Raw genomic sequence first — 20954 nt, forward strand, 5'->3', positions numbered from 1 at the left:
TATATAGAAAGCTTGAAATGTCTACTTTTTAACATGCAGAACAATTCAAAACGAAGGAAAACAGACTGCTTTCTGCTTATGAAATGTGCATTTCTCTCTGGCGCGTTCTGAGAAGATCGCGACGCATCGTCAACTTCATCTTTGCAGTCGACACAGAAAACACTTGTTTATTAATAAACAATTAGAATGTCTCCTTGCTATATTTGACATATTAGTAATCATTACTTTTGCCGGTTCTTTGTGACAGCTTTTAGATGCTTCATTGGCAGCGCCACCCACATGTTGAACGAGTCACACCTCATCAGCACCGAAAACATGATTTTTTTCAAATCTAAAATAAAAAATCGTGATACGAACCGAATCGTAGGTTTGGTCTATCGTTACAGCCCTAGTAAGATGAGAAAGCATCTGAACATCTTTGCCAAGCGCAAACCAGTACAGAAGTAGGCTAATCAATAAATTATCGGGGAGGGTCATGCCTTTTTTCACAATCATTTTGGAGGGTCATAGAAAAATATATTGCTGGCGAAGGGAGGGTCATGTCTTTTTTGACAACACATCTCAAAACTCCTCCGGTGGCCCCTTAAATAAAAAACGAACAGTCCCTAAACAGTATTGAACGATATTTTGAGAGATAATCTGTCTAAACTTGAATAATTACATCAGAAATCACTGATCACAGATCAGGCATTAGAATAAACATGACTACTTACATGTTTGTGGCATTGCTGGCAGATCCATATTGTAAAAGTATGTTTGCAAAGCCTGAGCTGAAATTTACCAAATAATCAACAGTAAAATACACCAAATACACACAAATAATGCACTGCCGATACATTCACATTGTTGGGAAACCCCCCCCCCACTATCCTAGCATTAGGATCGTTTCGAAGGTAATGGTATTATTGATGCTGTATCGATCTTTTCTCGTTCTCATGTCACTGTTCGCTATCGCTCGAGTTGGCTCCATGATGTCACAAGTCTCCACTTTTTATATCCTGTCGTTTGCTGGCCTTGGTTTCAATAAAAGCAGTTTTTGGAATAACAAGAACGTTTTGAGTTTTGAAACTTACAGGGTATTTTTATAGTATAATGAACTCTTAACTGTCAAAGGATGAAGTTGTTTCGTCTGAATATGACCCTTACACTTGTCTTCTTCTGTGGAAACCTGCAAGAAAGGTCTACCTCGTCATGTTTCATTGTGTAAACACCACTGACTGTTTTGTAAAAAACACTTTCTGTGATGGTTTCACTACAATGTAAATTGATCGGCTCCTTTCTGTCCAGTCGGTTGCATAGCTTTGCCATACAGATTTTAATAGCTGGACAGCTAAATAAAACACGTAATGTGTCAAAGAAGTTTGCTAAGGGGTAATTTGGGTGCAGATGGAGGGGACATTAATACTAATGAAATTAACAACTTTCTCTGGCACACATAGGTTGTCAAACCTATTCCTGCTCAGTAGAAAGCCCTGTCTGCATGGCACTGCCCAGTAAAGTTTGTCAAGGCATTCTTTAGTCTGATTGTTATGAGGTTATATAGCCTGCAATAAACTTTTGAAGAATCCCATATATCCTAAAACTATAGCAGCACAGAGCTATTATTCTATTACAGAGAACTGCAGAATGATTGATGATGTTACATGTTAATATTTTGCTGACCAATCAGGGAAAGTGATTTCATGCCTGACATGTAGAAATTTAATGTTCAAGTTGTTTATCCATTTTCTATCCCTGAACCCAAAACTATATATATATATATATATATATATATATATTTCTTTCTTTCTGTGGTATGAACATTTATTAAATTTCGCCATTATTTCATTTAACTGCTATCAATGTTGATTAAAAAAATGGATGAACGTAACCTGCACGGACCGTTTGGATTGTCATCCAGTTCGATTTGAAGGTAACGCAGAGGTCATTCCAGAAGAGAATCCAGCAGAGAGAGAGAGATCTTCAGCAGTTGAAAGAGGCTGTGGAGTCTTATGAGGTGAGTTTGAGAAGTCTTGGTTAGGACTATCCTCTTTCATTCCCACTGAAGCCCACTGTGTGATTGTGATGTGTGTCTTAACAGCGCTCTGCACTGAAAGCAGTGGAGGAAAGTGAGAGGATATTTACTGAGCTCATCCGCTCCATTGAGAGAAGCCGCTCTGAGATGACACAGCGGATCAGAGATCAGGAACAGGCTGCGCTGAGTCGAGCTGAAGGAGGACTGAAGCAACTGGAGGAGGAGATCAATGATCTGAGGAGGAGAGACACTGAGCTGGAGCAGCTTTCACACACACAGGATCACATCCATTTCCTGCAGGTAACGGAGATCTAGTGGATTTGAGTGAGATCCTGCAATGACAGGAAACTTAATGAGAAATGTTTCAAGAAAACACGAACACGAGCAGTTGACTAGAATCAGCTGAAGAGACATCACTTAAAAATGGACTTCATCTCTGGAAAACTTCTCCAACCTGCACTTTTTGTAGGTCTCCTTTGTTTAAAACACCAATTCTCTGGGTGCTTCTCAATTCTTATTTGTGCATCCTTGTTTCCTTTTCTCGCTTCCTTTCCTCGTGTCTTAGCTCCACCCCTTCAGGATGCGAGGGAAGGACGCAAGGAAAAGACGTGAGGACGGAGGAATTTAATCAAGTGAAATAATATATCCTTGCTCCCTTTAGCGTCAATTCAAAGCGTAGTCAATTAATGATGACTACACCGCTGGATCTAGAGACGTAAATAAACGTAATTAAAACTGTGCTGAAAAGTACACGTTATACATCGGATCGGCACTGTCAAAACATAGCCCACATTTACAATAACTTTTATGCTTAATACTCAAATTGATTTGTGTTTGTATTTTCTGCCATGGTTAGCACTTGTGACACATGTGAAGGGGGAGGAGAATTTATATGTGCGTCACGTCTAGTCGATAAAACACTTCCGCAAAGGATACACTTGTGTATCCTCGCTCATGGCTCCTCTGGAAGCTCCTCACTCCTCGATCCTCTAGGTGCAATTAGAGGGTTGAGATGTCCTACAAGATAGCTGAGTTCGATCGGTTTCCGGGTCATAGGATGGAGGACAGAGGAGCGAGGAAACGAGGAGGGATATTGAGAAACACCCCTGGTCTTGGAGCCTCTAATAATGAGCTGATGACCTGAAAGCAGGTGTGTTTGATTAAGGAGACATGCAAACTGCTAAGACAGGGTTGAAAACCCCTGTCCTTAAGATACAGTTGTCTGAGCTCTTTCTTGTGCAAGATAAATTGAGTGTCACCAACACTTTTAAACTGAAGAAGCTAATCAATGTCTTCAGGATTACTTTAAAGTTTCATGTAGGTGAGTTTGATCAAGGTTTGGAGCTTAACTCTGCAGGAAAGTGGACCTTAATAGCCAAAGTTGAGAACCCGTCTTACATCATGGTGAAATCAACATACCTGATTTCCTCCCAATTTTTTAATGAAATTATTTCAAATACAAATTTTGAGTCATGTTCACCTGTTTTGAGTCAGGTGATCTTCAAATTGTCACAGTCTTAGAAGGCAAGGAGAGTGGAAAAATAGATCTATATGCAGCAGACCTCATGCTCCAACACGGCAAGCCCAGGGAAAAATCCTGAAGCCGGACACTAACCGAACATAAACAAGGACTAGAAAATGAATGTCAGGATCTTGTCATAAAACCCTAAATGTGACAGACTAGGTGACAGGATCCTGACAGAAACATGATCAGAGCTGTCTCCAGCATATTATCTGACATAAGATTAAGAATGTGTGCATATTGAAAATAAATGTAATGAACCCAGAACACCAGTTTACTAAACCTTATTTCACTCCAACCCATATGCAAAAGGCTGTTTTAAAGCTATCGTTATCCCATTTTTGCCCTACAAACATCTCGCTACGGGGACATGCTTCCGAATCCCCCTACCAAGCTCAGATGTTGGACCTTGTATTTATTAAAATCCTGTGCATGGTCATGAATGTCTTATTACATGGATATTTATGTTTAGTATAAATGACATCATTCGGTGTGGAGGTGATAAGATTTCTGTTTTCTGTAGAGTTTCCAGTCTCTCTCAGCACTTCCCGACTCTACAGATGTACCCAACATCCCCTTCAGTTCTCTCTTCTCTTTTGATGGCCTGACAGAATCTGTTCGTCAGCTGGGAGAGAAACTGGAGGATTTCTGCAAAGAGGAGATAAAAAAGATCTCAGACAGAGGTAAAGTCCTGGAGATTCATCTGCTTTCAGTCCTCCATCACCTCATATCATTTAGAACATCATATTAGAAATGTCTTAGGAATAAATGCATAGGAATCTCTTGACATGAGAATCACACTGTTCATGTCTGGTTCCACAGTCACATTCACCAACATTGTTTCTAGGACCAGGAACGACCTCGTACAATGTAAGTCACTAAAGCTGCATTCACACCACTAACAACTTTGTCGATGAACTTCACTAGACTGTACAATGAGTTGCTCATGGGCGTTCTAAGTGCTGTCGCTCTAATGTTATTGGTAGACCGCTCATGTGTACATTTCTTTATAATATAATCACAAATTAAATACACAGTCTATTAATTTCTTCCCTAAGATCTTGTCTCTTTTTACTCGTGTCTCGCCTCCTCTGTGCTCGACACTGGCCCTGCCTCCAGTCCTCAAACTTTGACGGGCCAGATCCCCCAGAGGCCTTAGGCAGGGATCTGGATCGGCAAGGGATGTACTTTCTGAACGCTGCCGCCTGCACCCTCGATCTCTAAACTTCCATGAAGTCTAATAATTCCCTGTTTATGTGGCTAGCAGGTTGAGAAGACACAGTAGATATTCTAGCACGTACACTACCCCTGCCCTCATTGTCAACAAAATGTTTTCACTGACGAAAACGAGATAACTAAATAAAAAACAATTTTCAATGATTTTCAATGATAAACATACAAAAGAGATGAAAATGTTAGGTAGGGACAATTTGGGAAGAGATCCAGTCAGAACTGATGTCCTGCGTGAGATTTTAATCACATTTTACTTTACTTTACATTTACAATTAACATGCAGATCTAACCAGTGGGACATAAGTTGGCATACATTTGATGCATGTTTCATAAAACTTTCAAAAGTGTAAACATCTGGGAGAAGAGCAGTAGGTTCCAAGGTGCAAACGATTATCAGTTATCTCTGCGCAGACCTACACTACCTCTGTGCAAACACCGACGTCGCGCACATGCGCATCATGTGTTCAGTCCATAGGTATGCGCGTTTGAATATATATATATGCGCTGGTGTGTAGTCCTTCTTTACAAATCAACCCTCAACAAACTAATTGTCTGGCTTTAAAAAATTATAATACAGAATTAATTATCGCGTCTGCGTAGCCACGTGGTGACTACAGAGGTAAAGGAAAGGGAGGGAGACCTTCACAGGGGAGAGACTGGTTGACACTTCAGGACTGCATTGTCGTTGTGTCCAGGTGCAGGTCCCTCATCAGATCTGGATACGGCCTGGATCCGGCAGACTGCAGTAAACCTCAGAATAAACAGAGAGACTAATATTAGCGTAGATACCATTCTTCTTATGATGTAACGAGTACATCAGGATATATGGGTAGTGTTCCCGGTTCCAGCTGACCTAAACTATGCAGCCTAACATTGAATTATAGAAGTCTAGAATGTGTTGTGTATGCTAGGTCAAAGAGAAGTGTTTTTAGTCTAGATTTGAACTGACAGAGTGTGTCAGCTTCCCAGACAATGGTAGGAAGTCTGTTCCAAAGTTTTGGTGCTAAATAGGAAAAGGATCTACCTACAGCAGGGGGAGATAAACCATTTAGTACTTTGTAAGTAATCAGCAATATTTAAAAATACATACAATGTTTAATAGGAAGCCCAATGCAGTGTTGACAGAACTGGGCTAATATGGTCATACTTTCTGGTTCTGGTAAGAACTCAACCGACGACGAAGACTTGACAGAGCAGCCATCAAGTGTTAGACAGTATTCTAGGTTATTAGGTGAGGAAGTTTTTTGTCCAATAATTAGAATCTCTGTTTTTTCAGAATTTAGAAGTAGGAAATTACGTGGCTGAAGTGATAGGTCTAACAAAGACTTGACTTGACTGGTTGGAGGTGGTCTTGGGGGAGAGATGGTGGGCCAGGCCTGTGCAGGGAACAGGAGCAGGATCATGGCAAGACAACGGCCATGCAAAAAAAAAGAAATTGTGGCCTGGACTCTGAACTAGGACCCGAGTCATCTCAGGAATCTGGATGGGGACTGCTGTCGATGTGTGCACAGCCCACACACACCAAGTGGCCGTGGCCATAATGGTTAGTGCTGCATCGCTCCGAGCTGACTCAGGACTGGCGGCTATCTTGGCAGAGGGCTCTGGCGTGGCAGCCATCTTGGGATGAGGCTCTGCAATCTTGGGACAAGGCAGTCATCTTGTGTATAGGCAGCAAACATATCTCCATACATCTCCGCTGTAAAGTAGATGCGCCTTTCATACTGACAAGATTACATAATCAGCTGTGGGTGGGAGTAACTATGACTCTCTTAGTTACATGGCCAGGGCGCCTCCCCGTGGCGACCGCTTGGCTGGGGAATAAAACCCCACCCAAGCTAAGATCCTGGCCACTCCCACAGGGTTCTTTTGGTTGGTTACGTCAAACAAAAAGAAAGGAAATCATGGTCCCCCCGGAAACCAGGATATCAATGAAGGTGAGGAAGCTAGTTCTGCCGCCACATATATTTGCAAGGAATGCACGCGCCGATTTGTCTCAGAAGCTTGGGAATGCATAGATACCATCGGCATCCTGAGGAAGTGAACCAAGATCGAATTAATACACTCCAAAGCAAACGGAAAGGATGGACAGAGGAAGAGGATTCAGACTTATGCAATCTGGCAAGCTCCTTGTGGAGGGAGGGCATGCTAAAGAAAGATCTCGTAGACCAAGTACATGATCAATTCCAACATCGATTCACTGAAGCATTAAAAAAGAGGCTTCAGATTATAGGATGGAAGCCACAAGGAACTGTACCTCCATTATCCCCCACAATCCTTAATGAACCACCAGCTTCAACTAAGCACAAACCCACGTCAAGTTCTAAAATGGTTAAAAAAGCTAAACTGACAGTTCAGCCAGTGGTGGCTGAGAAGAGAACAACCCACGAAAAATTGGACGGTGGAAGAGGATAACAGACTCATTGGAAAAACGAATTCCATCTGGAGCTTTGAAATGACTAAGAAAGATCTGATGGATGCTCTAAGTTTGGCTCTGGGAGGGAGAACTTCAGAATCCATCCGTAAGCGACTGTTGAAGCTGGGTTGGTCATCTCGGGACAGCGAAACGAACGAAGATCTAGCTGTTCCCGTTCAAATCCAAACATCGCCTGAACCGTCAATCTGGAAACTCATCTGATGGAGACGATGGAAGAACTTGATTCTTCAGAGGAGTGGAGAAGTGGAATGCTTGAGTATGCATTTTCCCGAATTGAAGATCCCAAATTGGGGGTAACAGAACTAAAAGCCATAATAACAGATCTGTTAATTGGAAGAAAGACCAGAGAGGAAGTAATGGCAGCACTGGAACAACATACACTGCACGTATTCGTGGTGAAATGGGCAGCTGTCCCCGTAAAGACGACTACCAACTATAAAGCGAAATCAAATAAACAACGGAGACGATTTCAGTATGCTAATATACAGCGATTGTACCGACTTAGGAGGAAGGATGCGGCCTGTATTGAAGGGTACATGAGTAGTAACAGCATGGGGGATGAACTTGAAAAATACTGGGTTCAGACCCTTGCAGCAAAGGGAGAGTCAGAATCCGACACATGGGAAGGTGAGGTGGTAACACACTGGGACATCTTAACCCCGATTGTTGGCAGTGAGGTGACAGAAGCCCTAAGGAGTATGACATCATCGGCAGCTGGCCCATATATGGTGTCGGCAAAGGAACTTCTTTTATGGGATCAAGAATCACTAGCAAGACTCTTTAATACCATCTTAGCAATAGAAGCTATGCCATCCACGCTATCTTCGGCAATGGTTACATTTGTTCCAAAAGTGGAGCTGCCAAAATCCCCTGGTGACTATCGTCCAATTTCTATCTCCTCAGTACTGACTCGTGCAATGCACAAGATTCTGGCAAGGAGGATGCTTGAAAATTTAGAATTCTCGAATCTGCAGTTTGCATACCTAAAGAGAGATGGATGTCTGGAAGTCAGAATGCTGCTACATTCCATTCTAAAAACAACACACGAGGAGGAAGCACCTATGGCTTTGGCATTCCTGGACATATCAAAAGCTTTCGACACAATCTCTCATACTGCAATCCTGAATACTGCTAACAAAGCTGGAATACCACAACCCTTACTCAACTACCTATCTCGACTCTACATCGAAGCTTTATATCGGTACAACAACCACTATGCGGAAGGGGAGTGAAACAAGGGGATCCCATCGCCAATTCTTTTCATTTTGGCAATGAATGAAGTGGTGATGCAGGCATCACCAGAAAAGGGCATTGAACTATGAGGAGAACATATCGACACATTAGCCTATGCTGACGACTTGGTCCTCTTTGCCGGGAATGGTGATGATCTACAACGGAAACTTTAAGAACTAGATATAGCTCTGAGGAAGATGGGTATGTATTTGAATATGCGGAAGTATAGAGTAGTATAGAGTATCACAATTTTGAGAGATGGGAGGAGGAAGTGTCTGGTACTAATGCTTAAATCCTATAACATCAGTGGCGGAACAATATCGCAGTTAGGAGTACTAGACCAGCAGAAGTATCTGGGCCTCAACTTTAGCTGGAAGGGATGAGTTGCACCTAAACAAACTGGGGAGCTTGACAGGATGCTGAAAGAACTAACTGCAGCACCGTTGAAACCGTTCTAAAGACTGGATCTGCTGAGGATTTTTTTACTACCGCGACTGTTCCATGGATTGGTCCTTGGAGGACCACATAGGAACACGCTGAAATCCATGGACAAGATGATCCGGGCAGCAGTTAGACAATGGCTTAGGTTGCCTAAAGATATACCCCTTGTCTATTTCTACTCAATAATCGACCTTGGCGGGATTAATATTCCATGCCTATTATCAACGATACCTTTGCTACAAAGATCAAGGATCATGAAAATACTGAATGGGAGTAATCCCTTGGATAAAGTGATCCAACAACTGCCATCATTCAAAAGGATGTTGAGTGGTGCAAATAGATCAGTCAAAATCGGTGAGGAAATAGTAACATCAACTACCGAAGTGAAACAAGCCTGGGCGAAGCTTCTGGCACAAACAGTTGACTGCAGGGATCTAACATATCCGGATACAGATGTAGACAGCAACCTTTGGTTAAAAAAATCGGACCACGTATTCCTAAGATTACATCTCTGCGCGATCCAACTTTGTGGTGGAACACTTTCAACGAAGGAAAGAGGATCGCGTGGAAGGAATATGACCGAAGAGGACATGCAATGCAGAGGAGTATGTCAGGTGAGAGAAATATTAAATCACATTCTACAGATCTGCGAAGTAACCCACTATGGAAGACATAACCGTGTGATGAAGAAGATTGATGGGATGCTGAAGAAGAATTCAGCAAAGACTTGGATGGAGCCAATTATCCCCACACCGGAAGCCTTTCATCAAGCCAGACATCATCGTGGAGAAAGGACATAATACCTACATTATGGATATCTCTATTGTGGCAGCGTACAGGATGGAGGAATCCTGGATCTTAAAAACTCGGATATATAGTTCTTAGTGTTATAAAGAACTGGAAGAATGCATTAACATCATTAAAAAATCTACCGATTATTGTTACGTATAATGTATGGGCCTTCAGGAAGGGGGCTTAAAGATCTTGGACTGTCTAAAGGCGGGCGTACACAGTGCGAGTTCGGACCAGGATCGGACACTCGGGAGGTCGTGAGATATTGCACACGTTGCGAGTCAGTTTAACTGATAATCGCGTCAAAGCAGCTGGTACACGGCACGACTGTCCTGCACGAATTTTATCCCGAGCCGGCAGCAATCACGTGAGCTTTCGCGCTAAACACAGAGACCGTCAATGTTGCATGTAGGCAAAGCTTCATATAGAAAAAAATGACAGAAATGTGTGTGTAAATGATTTGTTGTAAAGCAGAGAACAGTAGCCATTCCTTTCAACATAAAAACTAGAGAGAGAGAGAGAGAGGTGTGTTGTGTGTGTGTGTGTGTGTGTGTGTGTGAGACGGTGTATGCGCACGCTGTATGGTTGCTGCCACTGAGGTATAGCCCCACGTGGTTGTGTATGATTAGCAATAGGGGACAGCTGGTGAAAATCGGGCCGACTCCCCGAATTTTTTAAACATGTTTAAAAATGATCGGGAGGTCGGGGAGGTGCTCATAACGTGCTCGGCTCGGCTCGTAATTCCTCTCACACGCTGCGAGCCGCGACCATGCGAGCATCACCGATTCCACTCGATTTCTCCCGAGTGAAAAAAATCATCTGCGAGCTCGTAAAAACAGCAAAAATCGCACCGTGTACGCCCGCCTTAAGAGGGACATATCGGATATATGCCTTCTAGGAATTATAGGCTCATTATAGGCTCATTAACCCTCTGGGGTCTAAGGTGTTTTTGAGGTCCTTGAGGTGTTCTGACATGCCCTGACATTTGTGCTTTTTTCAGTTGCCTATAAACATATTAATGGCAAAGGTGTAATTACACTCTATATAGCACAAATAGGGCTACCATAATATGCGAGCAACATGTATGTACATGTTTGTATTTTTGAGAGAATAATGTTTATGCATGGTTATTGAAAAAACTAAAAACTAAAGTTTCTGAAATAAGGAAAAAAAACACATACTAAATATGTGTCCACAAGACTTTTGACTAATGGATGTTGTCGCCTAGAGTTTTTTTCTTCAAAATGATCTGAAAATCATCCTGCCTAATCATTCAGATAAAACAATACATTGATTTAAATTTTGCAAGACACTTTCTGTTTGGAAAGGCATATTGCAAGTGGGCGTCAACGATCCAACACCGTCATGCATACTGAATAGTTCACACCTGAGGAGACAATGGGGCCCGCATACTTAATGAGCCATTCATTCAGGTGTGTCACTGAGCCACAAGAAAGAATGCAAGAGCAACAGTTGGAAGCATCTCAATATTTTTTTATTTTTCCACAAATTGTGCTTGCAAATTGTATAATATCCGAGGAAAACATGTCTAGTAATTGTGCAGTTAATTCTCATACTGTATTTTCAGTTTTGGAATATTTATCCTCTCCCCAAATTTGTCACTAATAAAACACAATACAAATTATTTAAAGAAAAGGCTTATGTTTATATTATATATTAATATGGTTACAATTACAACAACAATTTCAAGTGTAATCTTTCTTTGTAAAAACTAAAGTATACATTTTATCATACATATTTCAAATTTAAGGATTCATTACTTGAATATAGCCTATACATTGGAACAAACACATTACATATTAGTTGATGACTTTATTTTTGACAAAACATACTATATTTACCATATGAGCAAAAATTGGCAAACAAAAGCTTATTTGAGGTGGCAGATATTTTACAGTAAAAATGTATTTTTTATTATAAGGAATATAAATGTTAATTTGCAGTTTAATACGTTGCTTATACAAATACATTTTATTTCAACATATTTCAGTCGATTTTACCTCATCTCAGTATAGCAATACAGTTTGCTAAAAGCAGATCATTCATTCACACACAGAAACGCGATTCAAATTTAAACTGTCTTTTTGCGAGTTGTGGTGAACAGCGCACATCTCTGCCATTCATTCATTCACACACAGAAATGCGATTCACTTGAGAATGAAAAAACTTACTACAGTATTCCATCCGTTGCTCCTCGAAATACCAGCACTTCTGAGGTACATTTTCCATTATTATTATTACGATAGTATTATTCCTCACAGCGCTGCGAGACGTTGTAAACAACAAGGATCTGATTAAACTTGATGTGTTTTCTCGAGCTGATATGGGGCGTTCACAGTTTGCATGAATTGCCTCAGTCATTCGCATTTGAATAGCGCATGCTCTCCGTGGGCAGGATCATATAAAAAATAATGAGCTGAGATGAGAACGACTGACATCTCTCTCTTTTCATACATATTACATAAACTGAGAATATTTGTTTTTTTTATAGAAATTACTTCATTTAAAAGAAGAGAATTCAAGCTTCATGCCTGTGTGACTGTTTGACTGAGTATTCGCTGAGTTATGGTTTATTTTCGGACGCGTTTCAGAATGGATTTAACTGACAGAGAGAAGGCAGAACTCGCATCATGTTTATTTTTATTTATTTGGCAAAAAGCACAACACTTTGTTTTTATTGTGAGTATACACAAAAATAATACACACTTAACAGGATCGATTGATGTATGAAACTTGTTTGTAAAATCAATATCAACAGAGTATTTGGAGTCTCGTTTGAACTGATAAGGAAAAAAAGCGAGCCTAGCCGACCTCAGGGGGTTAAAATTCTATGATCTTTATATGCGTGGCACTTGAGGGAGAGGGAGGCAGGTCGAGTTAAAATGACTCCTGATGGACGATGAATCCTTAGGGTACTCACCACTAGCGTTTCACAGATGCATTTGCTTGGGTTTGTAGGCTAGGGACAGCCGGGGGCCGTCAAATCCAATCTCAAGCGCACATTCACTATAAGTTTGACTGTACCTTGAAAACAAATTAAAATAGCCTACCGTATACATATTTGCTTTAGATTAGATTTTTTCCGTTGGTGGACATTTTTATAAGCTTTATATAGATAGGTATACTTCTCATGTCTGTGAGGCTTATCTATACGCGTCACAAACTGCTCCGAGACACAAAGGTTGAGATCCAATTGTGTGATCCAAAGCTTTATTTGAAGCGTAATCCAGAATCATAATCAGCACAAGCAGGGGTCAAACACAGGAAGGCAGTCCAAACAACCAAATAAACAAACAATCAAAACAGGAAGGGGTCAGAGGCAAAAGAGTAATCCAGGGAACAGGCAAGAAATTCAAAAACCAAGAGACATGAAACCAGGGAAACCGCTTGGAAATGCAGTGCAATAACATACAAAACTTCGCAGTGAGTGATGGGGTGAACCAGGCTTATATGGGGTGAACTAAACAAGAAGATGAGATACAGGTGAATGTGATAATGAGTGCTGATGAGTCCAGGCAGAGAATGATGGGAGATGTAGTCTGTGAGTGAACATGAGAGTCTGGTGTGGAGTGCCCTCTGGTGGCTCTCAAGGGCACTCCAGCTGGTGACCGTTACAATACGCTGTTTTTCAGTTCATTTTTGAGACGTGCTCCAATTCACGGAGACCATGAAAGCATGTTTTTCGTACTCACGTTTCAAAAACTTTGTTTTCTTTTCTTTTACAAAAGCACAACGTTTTCTTGTTGTTGCGAGTTTAAACAAATATAAGTATTTGCGACTAATGTATTATTCTTTTCTGTCTTTTCTATTCTTTCCAATGTTGATAGGAAAATGCGAGTGATGGCACCGGCACCTCCATGTCATGCAGTGCGCGCTCCACACTCCGCACAAACACTTGGATATGCGCTTAATAATAGCGAACATTTATCTAGGTTAACGTTAGAGCGACCATGCCAGTCGGATAAGTCCTCTTCAGGTTTAACAAATCAAATTCTGTTGCGTTTTCTTACACCAGTTTGAAAAGGGCGGCTGAAACACTAGGCCTATACAGATAAACGCCCGACACTGGTGTTTTTCTTTAAATAAATTTGTTTAGGATTTAAAATAAATATTGTTTGTGGGCTAATTAATGCCACAATAATTTGTTTATTTTATCGGCTACTTATATTTTTCATTTTTGTTTTGCATTGAATACCATTTAAAGGATTTGTTGTGCATCGCAATGCCATCCTCCTATAGAAAGCCACGTTAAGAGTTTTCTTTATAATAAAGGGGTTCTATGGGAGGAAAATGCTTAACGTGTAATTAAATGTGTTGCGTGTAGGATAGTATGGTTCATTAATAAGGTGTGTACAGCATTTGATCTTTATCACTGTAGTAGCCTATTAAGCCACACTAAGCTTTTTCTTTATAACAAGGGTTGGTAACACTTTATAATAACTTCATGCTATTAATCATTAGTTAAGCATTAGTAAACAGTTAATTCATCATTTATGTAAGGGATAATGTAGAGCGAGGCGGTTGTTATAGCGAATACAACCCCGACAGGCTGATCAGGACCCCGATGCGAAGCGGAGCTTGAATCAGCTGAAGGAGTTGTTATTCCCTATAACAACCGCCTCGGTTTACATTATCCCGCTGATTACATGGCTACCTACCAAATAAATCAATAATTTGACACAAAATATTGATTTAAAAAGGAGTTTATTGATTTAAAAACAATAGTATTGTTTCTGCTAAAGAAAATATCTAAAGAAAATTATCAAGAAATAACAGACCGCATTCTACATTAGAATTCAACCAAGCCATGTAATAAAAAGCATTAATAGACATTAATAAGCAGTTTATACAGCTATAAATGCTTTGTTCTTGATTTGTAAGCATATCTATAATGTTTAATAATTGTATTTTCATACTTTATTAATGATCAATTTATCATTTCTAAATGAAGTATAGCATTATTTACAAACCAGTTACATTATTTACCATTATTTACAAACTAGGTGTTATCATTGATTTATAAGATCACTTAGAAAGTGTAAGTAAATGTAGCCTAGTAGATTCAGGTAGCTATAAAGCATTTAGTAGTGGTCCGTTAACTATTTGTGTGAGCTCATCTAGTCAAGTGAGGACTATGTATGCCTTGTAAATCATTTACAAAGGAGATTTAAAGACTCATTGATCTTTGAGCCTTTAAATCTCCTTTATAACTGCTTTACAAGGCATAACTAGTCCTCACTTTAGATGAGCTCACAAAAATGGTTAATTCAGGTAGTTATAAAGCATTTAGTAGTGGTCAGTTAACTATGAATTAAGTAGAAATACATGTTAATAAAGCATTTATTAACACACTAAGTAACTATTACTATATGTCTTTATGAATGTACATTGAAATAATTTATTAATCATTTACTCACACTTTCTAAGTGATCTTATGAACCACTGACCACTCCTACACAACTGGTTTGAAAATAAAGCAATACTTTGTTTAGAAATGATAAATTGATCATTAATAAAGTAAGAAAATACAATTATTAAACACATTTTAGATATGCTTATAAATCAAGAATAAAGCATTTATAGCTGCATTTATAAACTGCTTATTAATGTCTATTAATGCTTTATAAATAATGAATTAACTGTTTACTAATGTTTAATTAATGATTAATAGCGTGCAGTTATTATAAAGTGTTACCTAAATTTTTTAGCATCGCTGAACACACCTAAATCTTGTTGTTAATGGTATGTAAAGGATGACTTCCACAATATATCGGGTAAGCTGTACTGAGACACTGGTGATAAACTGAACACAAAAAGATTAAAGGAGTAGTTCACTTTTAAAATAAAAATTCTGTCATCATATACTCACCCTCATGTTTTTTCAAACCTGTATGAATTTCTTTCTTCTGCTGAACAGAAAGGAAGATATTTAGAAGATTATCAGTAACCAGACAGTTTTTGGGTCCATTGACTTCCATAGTATATTTTTTTCTTACTATGGAAGTCAATGGGACCCAAAAACTGTCTGGTTACTGATAATCTTCTAAATATCTTCTTTTCTGTTCAGCAGAAGAAAGAAATTCATACAGGTTTGAAACAACATGAGGGTGAGTATATGATGACAGAATTTTAATTTTAAAAGTGAACTACTCCTTTAAAAGATCAAACAGATTTGTAATTCATGTTTCTGATGTGTTTTCTCTCCATCAGATTATCATCAGCTCACTCTGGATCCAAACACAATGAATAGACAACTTGATCTGTCAGAGAAGAACAAAGTGATTACTTTCACCCAAACAGTAAAGCCGTATCCTGATCATCCAGACAGATTTGATCATTCGTATCAGGTGTTGTGTAGAGAGAGTGTGTGTGGACGCTGTTACTGGGAGATTGAGTGGAGTGGACAAGTGTCTATATCAGTGTCATATAAGAGCATCAGCAGGAAGAGTTTTTTTAATGTGTGTCATAGTTATCATGTGTTTGGATCTAATGATCAGTCCTGGAGTTTGTCCTGCTTTGACTACAGTTATTCATTCATTCACAATAACATAGAGACTAAACTCCCTGTAAAGCCCATCAGCAGTAGAGTAGGAGTGTATGTGGATCACAGTGCAGGAACTCTGTCCTTCTACAGCATCTCTGACACAATGAGCCTAATACACACAGTCCAGACCACATTCACTCAACCGCTCTATCCGGGGTTTGGGGTTCATCCTTTATCATCAGTGAAACTGTGTTGATGAATCAGAATAGATTATAGAGATATTCCCATGATGTTTTGGGCTGCATGATAAAGATAAATCGGTAACAGTGAAATGTTATCCACCTTATTTTTCAGGTAAGATTTGGCATGGCTGTTGGTAATTTTAATGTGTCTGGCTTAGTTTGTCATTCACTTCCAGTTAGTTTTAGCTGTACAAAACAGCTTGTTATGCTGCTTGTAATAAAAAATGAACTTTTGATGATGAATTTTTCTGATAAATCTCCTGGAATAATATATGATAAAAATGTGAAAGATAAGATTTTTATGGATGATCTTTTAGTTGAATATCTGTAATGAGACCACGCCAGGAAAGTCTGCAAATCTGAGAAGAAGGAAGAGAAGGTGCTTGCGAGGACCTCCCGTTAAGACTTGATTTACCCAAACTGATCTGCCGTGGCCAACAGTTAATCAAAGGGATTGGCAAATTGAAAAAAAAAAAAAAAAGTAAAAATTAAAGAAGACTGTGAAAAAAATGTTTAAAAATGATACATGTATGTATATGATTTCGCACTATGTCTGCTGTTGAGGCCCTATACATCCTGAGAAAGATACTGTGAACACCTTCTGCCCTGACTGTAAAACGTTAGAGGTCAGGGGTGGGTTCTCAACGGCTCTTAATAGAAAAGATTACCAAATAAGCTTTTGTGGTTGTGCTGCATAAAATAAGTGTGGAAAAAGTGTTTGAATATGTGCTTTTTGCAAGCTTGTGTGAATTAGGGACCAGTGTGAGTCCAATTATTTACCATATAAGGGATGACAGCCCATAGCTTTTGCCTTGGGATTTTTTGTCTATGTATTACTTTTGAATAAAACAAATGTTGTGGTGATTCATAAAAAAAAAGTCTCAGAGTTATCTTTTCCTATCAATATTTCATATTTTTTGTAAAATTGCGCCCAGTGCATTCGAATCCGAGATTGAACTGGTGAGAGGCACCGCCGATGTCAACATCTAACATCTTTAATCTACAGGTAAGGGCAATATTTAATTGCAGCAGATTATGGGAATGTTTTAGAATTATTTAGTGGTTACAGCGGGATAAAGAAAAAAATACAACATGCTTTCTTACCATATGATCATATATATAATCATAATCATGTGATATTTCCCATATGAGGAACACGTTCAAATTGAATCCTTCGTCACACTCCGCCAGGTGCCGCCGCCGAGCCTCTGGCTACATTGCGCAGTCGCTAGTCCATCTGTTCCCGTCTCCACACCCCAACACGATTAGACCTGCCATCACCTCCTCCGGCGAGACATCCACTGTCTTCCTCGTCGTCTCCATACACCTTGGTCCATCTAACTATACCTGCAATTGAGTAATGGACACTGCTGGGATTAAGGCAAGCAATGATAAGTGCGGACGTTCATTTCTCAAGACGTACGAATAAACCCAAATTAAATGAATTGTATGTCAACCTGCAGTCAGCTTGCACTCCTAATAAATCCTCTTCACCCTCCAAGGCCGCCAATAAACGACCAAAAACCGCAAGGGCCAAAAGCATCCTTCTCAAACGCAGCCTTCCTTCTGGGCAAGACCGGACCCTCTGTTATGTCCCTCCACTACCTGTGTTTCCTTTTTCTCTGTTTGGCTGCTCTGTTATTGTTTATTATTGTGTGCAGGTGTAAGCTCCAATCACCGGCCCAAAGACGGTGTCCAGTGTCTTGGTTCGAAGGGAATTCAGCGTGTATGACGTTTCGGGCGCTTCTGGAAAAATCACTTTAATTTATTAAACAGTTAATTTCCAATTTTAATTCTGACTCCATGAATAATTTAATCTGACTCCAAATTTTAAGTGACTCTTTGTTTATTCCAATTGTCTATCTTAACAGCTGATCCGCAGATTAGTTGTGATTTAATTTAGACCAAGAATTATTCTGGGCCTCTCATACTTTCAAATATTCGCTCATTACGGACCTAGTGTCACTTTGAGACGTCCCGTCGCGACTGCGCGCTCTCGATCACAAACTAGCCAGTCCTGAAATAGTCAGAGGGTGCAGTACAAATATTTTACCCTATGCGGCCGCACACTACAGACCCATAGGTGTAATTTTTATAATATTTGCAGCATACAACATGCTAAGGCAGGGAATAGTCAGAAATCAGAAGGTTTTTCTAAGATGTGCCCCATGCTCCATTCAAAGTGCCTTCAGTTTGATCTACTCTGGACAAAGATTTGCGGAAACACCAGACTACACATTAATCTACTGGAAATAATGATTTCAGAAGAATGCAGAATAAATCAAGGTTAACATTTATTTTTGCCAGGCAGAATTAAACATCCAATAAAAAGAATTAAAAAGAATACATAATACACAACTGATCAGCATATAATAGAGACAACATTCAAAATGCAATATCAAAAATAGTTTCAAAGAGTCAGCATACCTGGCAATAGAGACACACAGCAACAGTGTGGGAAGTTCTGTTTACAGATGCTTCCTTGAGTGGTTTGCCAACCCCCTTTAAATACCCAAGTGGAACAAAAGAACAATAAACATCTAGCACCCAAATATTTATTCAGCTTTTGCTGGACCCTTTCTCGTGCCCAAGTGGTCACGTCTGAGTTTGGGGGATAAACACAAATGGTTATCTATTATCTTTATTGGGGCATCTTCCCACATCAGAAGAACAGGCATTGGTTTCTTTGTTCTGACTGTTCTGCTGCTGCGGGAATGAAACTTCTTTACCATTCGCACCAGAAGTATTTATTTTGACCTCTCATAAAACAACTGGAGACAGTAGGTGTGTGTGTTTTGCATGGCTGAATGAGACCTGGGGGGAGAAGATAGTGTGAGGAGTCAGGACCCCAGCATGGGGGGAAGAGATGAGATTGGAGAAGATGTGTTGTGCTCTCTGTCCCATAGATCTCTTCTTCAGATTAGTGAGTTTTATTGTTTTATTGCGGGTTAGGATTCTTGAATTCAGTCTTAGTAAAAGTCCATCCTTACACAGGTGTGATCGATAATGAGTGGGCGGAGAGACACCCTTTAAAACATCAGTCACTCCGTGGAGAGGGTGGAGATCTGTGTTCCGGCAACCACGCCAATGATTGACCTTCCTGCATCTTTTGTTGTAGTTGATCTCCCATATTCTGTTTTTGTAACCCACCTAAAAAGGGTAACCAGTTAATTGTGTGTAATTATTATCATTATTTATCCATACTTTATGTTTATGAGTAATGGGGGTTTTATTTTGAAAAATATATTTTATTTTGTGGGAAACTGGAAGTAGCGCGCTAAAATACTTCCGCTAGGTTCACATCGCTAAAATCAGATGGAGCACTGCTTCGGTTTCTCCCGCGAGTTCAAATAAACTGAGAAGAAAAGGTATGAAAACCTGTCTATTTTTGCTAGCAGTTAAATATGATTCAGTTCATTATGTAAACATCTGTATACTTGTTTTAGAAGTTGGAGAGCCGTCCAGAAATCGCTTTTATCTGTCCTGGCTTCTCATACAAAAAAAATCCTCTCTTGGTAAGCTAAAGTGTTCAATGATGGTGTGTGAAAAAAACCCACGAGGTAGCTATGCTAGTTTCAATTAGTGATTATTCAAACATTTCTGTTGTTTTGAAGGAATGTAACATGATAAAAGACAATTTATTTCATGGTTTAAGGAGAAATGTAAACTAATTTGGTATGTATTACAAAAAAGATGCTTTTGTAACATTTTTACTTTGTGATATATATGTGACTAAAGGTTTAAGTTACAGACAGAAGAATATAAAATGTCATTTTAAGTTAGTTAAAGTGGTTAAATCAGCAAATGCTGTAAATTCATATAAATGGGTTTTCAAGTAAAACTGTATTTCGTTATTTTGATTTAAAATCTAAAAAAATCCTATGTAAAAAGGGATTAAAAGCAGAGAGAAAAAGTTCATTAGTACAATGTGTCCCTATAATTACATTTCATTGTAATGACATAAGGTTAAAATGGTATATTCTGATTTAAATAGTTAAAATAGCTATTGTTTTCTTCCCGTGAACTATGCTATGATATTTTCTAACAGTAATATAATGTTGTACAATACTTTAAGAACTATTTGGTATAATTGATTTTGGACTGAACCTGTTCTATATACAGGTCAGGTCTTTTTTTGATGAGGTGAGCAGAAATTCCAGAAGCTCCAGTCCTTGAATTATACCAGGTGAACCATTGATCCATAGATGGCGAGCCTTCCCAATGAGCCATGAATCTCCACCACAGCATTCCGGAAGCCTGTGGTAGGATTGTGTCAGTTCAACTAACCGGCACCAACGAGATTTTCCCTTGACTTTGACTATTTCCCTTGACTAACTGACTTGAATTCTGGATTTAACTTTGGAATTCCTAAGGAAAATTTCCAAGGAACATTTTCAACAAAGAAAGGACATTTTATTTTATTTTATTCTAAATTTATTTTGGGCCCATAGGTATTGTGAACAAAAATTGTTGTGAAGTGTTGAAATATTTTGTTGAACTAAAAGTTTACACATGTCAAACATTACACCTGTGTTGCT

At 39.3% G+C, this 20954-nt stretch overlaps 1 protein-coding gene across 1 annotated transcript in view; it reads left to right on the forward strand.

The window, feature by feature from the left end:
• The window catches only part of LOC307157267 (uncharacterized protein), a 30415-nt gene extending 13130 nt beyond the window's left edge, over positions 1 to 17285 (forward strand). The window contains exons 6-10 of the mRNA XM_079869137.1: positions 1901 to 1996; positions 2081 to 2314; positions 4060 to 4219; positions 4359 to 4406; positions 15901 to 17285. Of these exons, the coding sequence (XP_079725263.1) occupies positions 1901 to 1996; positions 2081 to 2314; positions 4060 to 4219; positions 4359 to 4406; positions 15901 to 16430 (1068 nt within the window). The 3' untranslated portion in view covers positions 16431 to 17285. The remainder of the gene's footprint in view (positions 1 to 1900; positions 1997 to 2080; positions 2315 to 4059; positions 4220 to 4358; positions 4407 to 15900) is intronic.
• The last annotated feature ends 3669 nt before the right edge of the window (positions 17286 to 20954 follow it).

The sequence above is a fragment of the Squalius cephalus genome, assembly GCF_949319135.1.
Source record: "Squalius cephalus genome assembly, chromosome: 4".
In the NCBI taxonomy this organism is placed as follows: Eukaryota; Metazoa; Chordata; class Actinopteri; order Cypriniformes; family Leuciscidae; genus Squalius; species Squalius cephalus.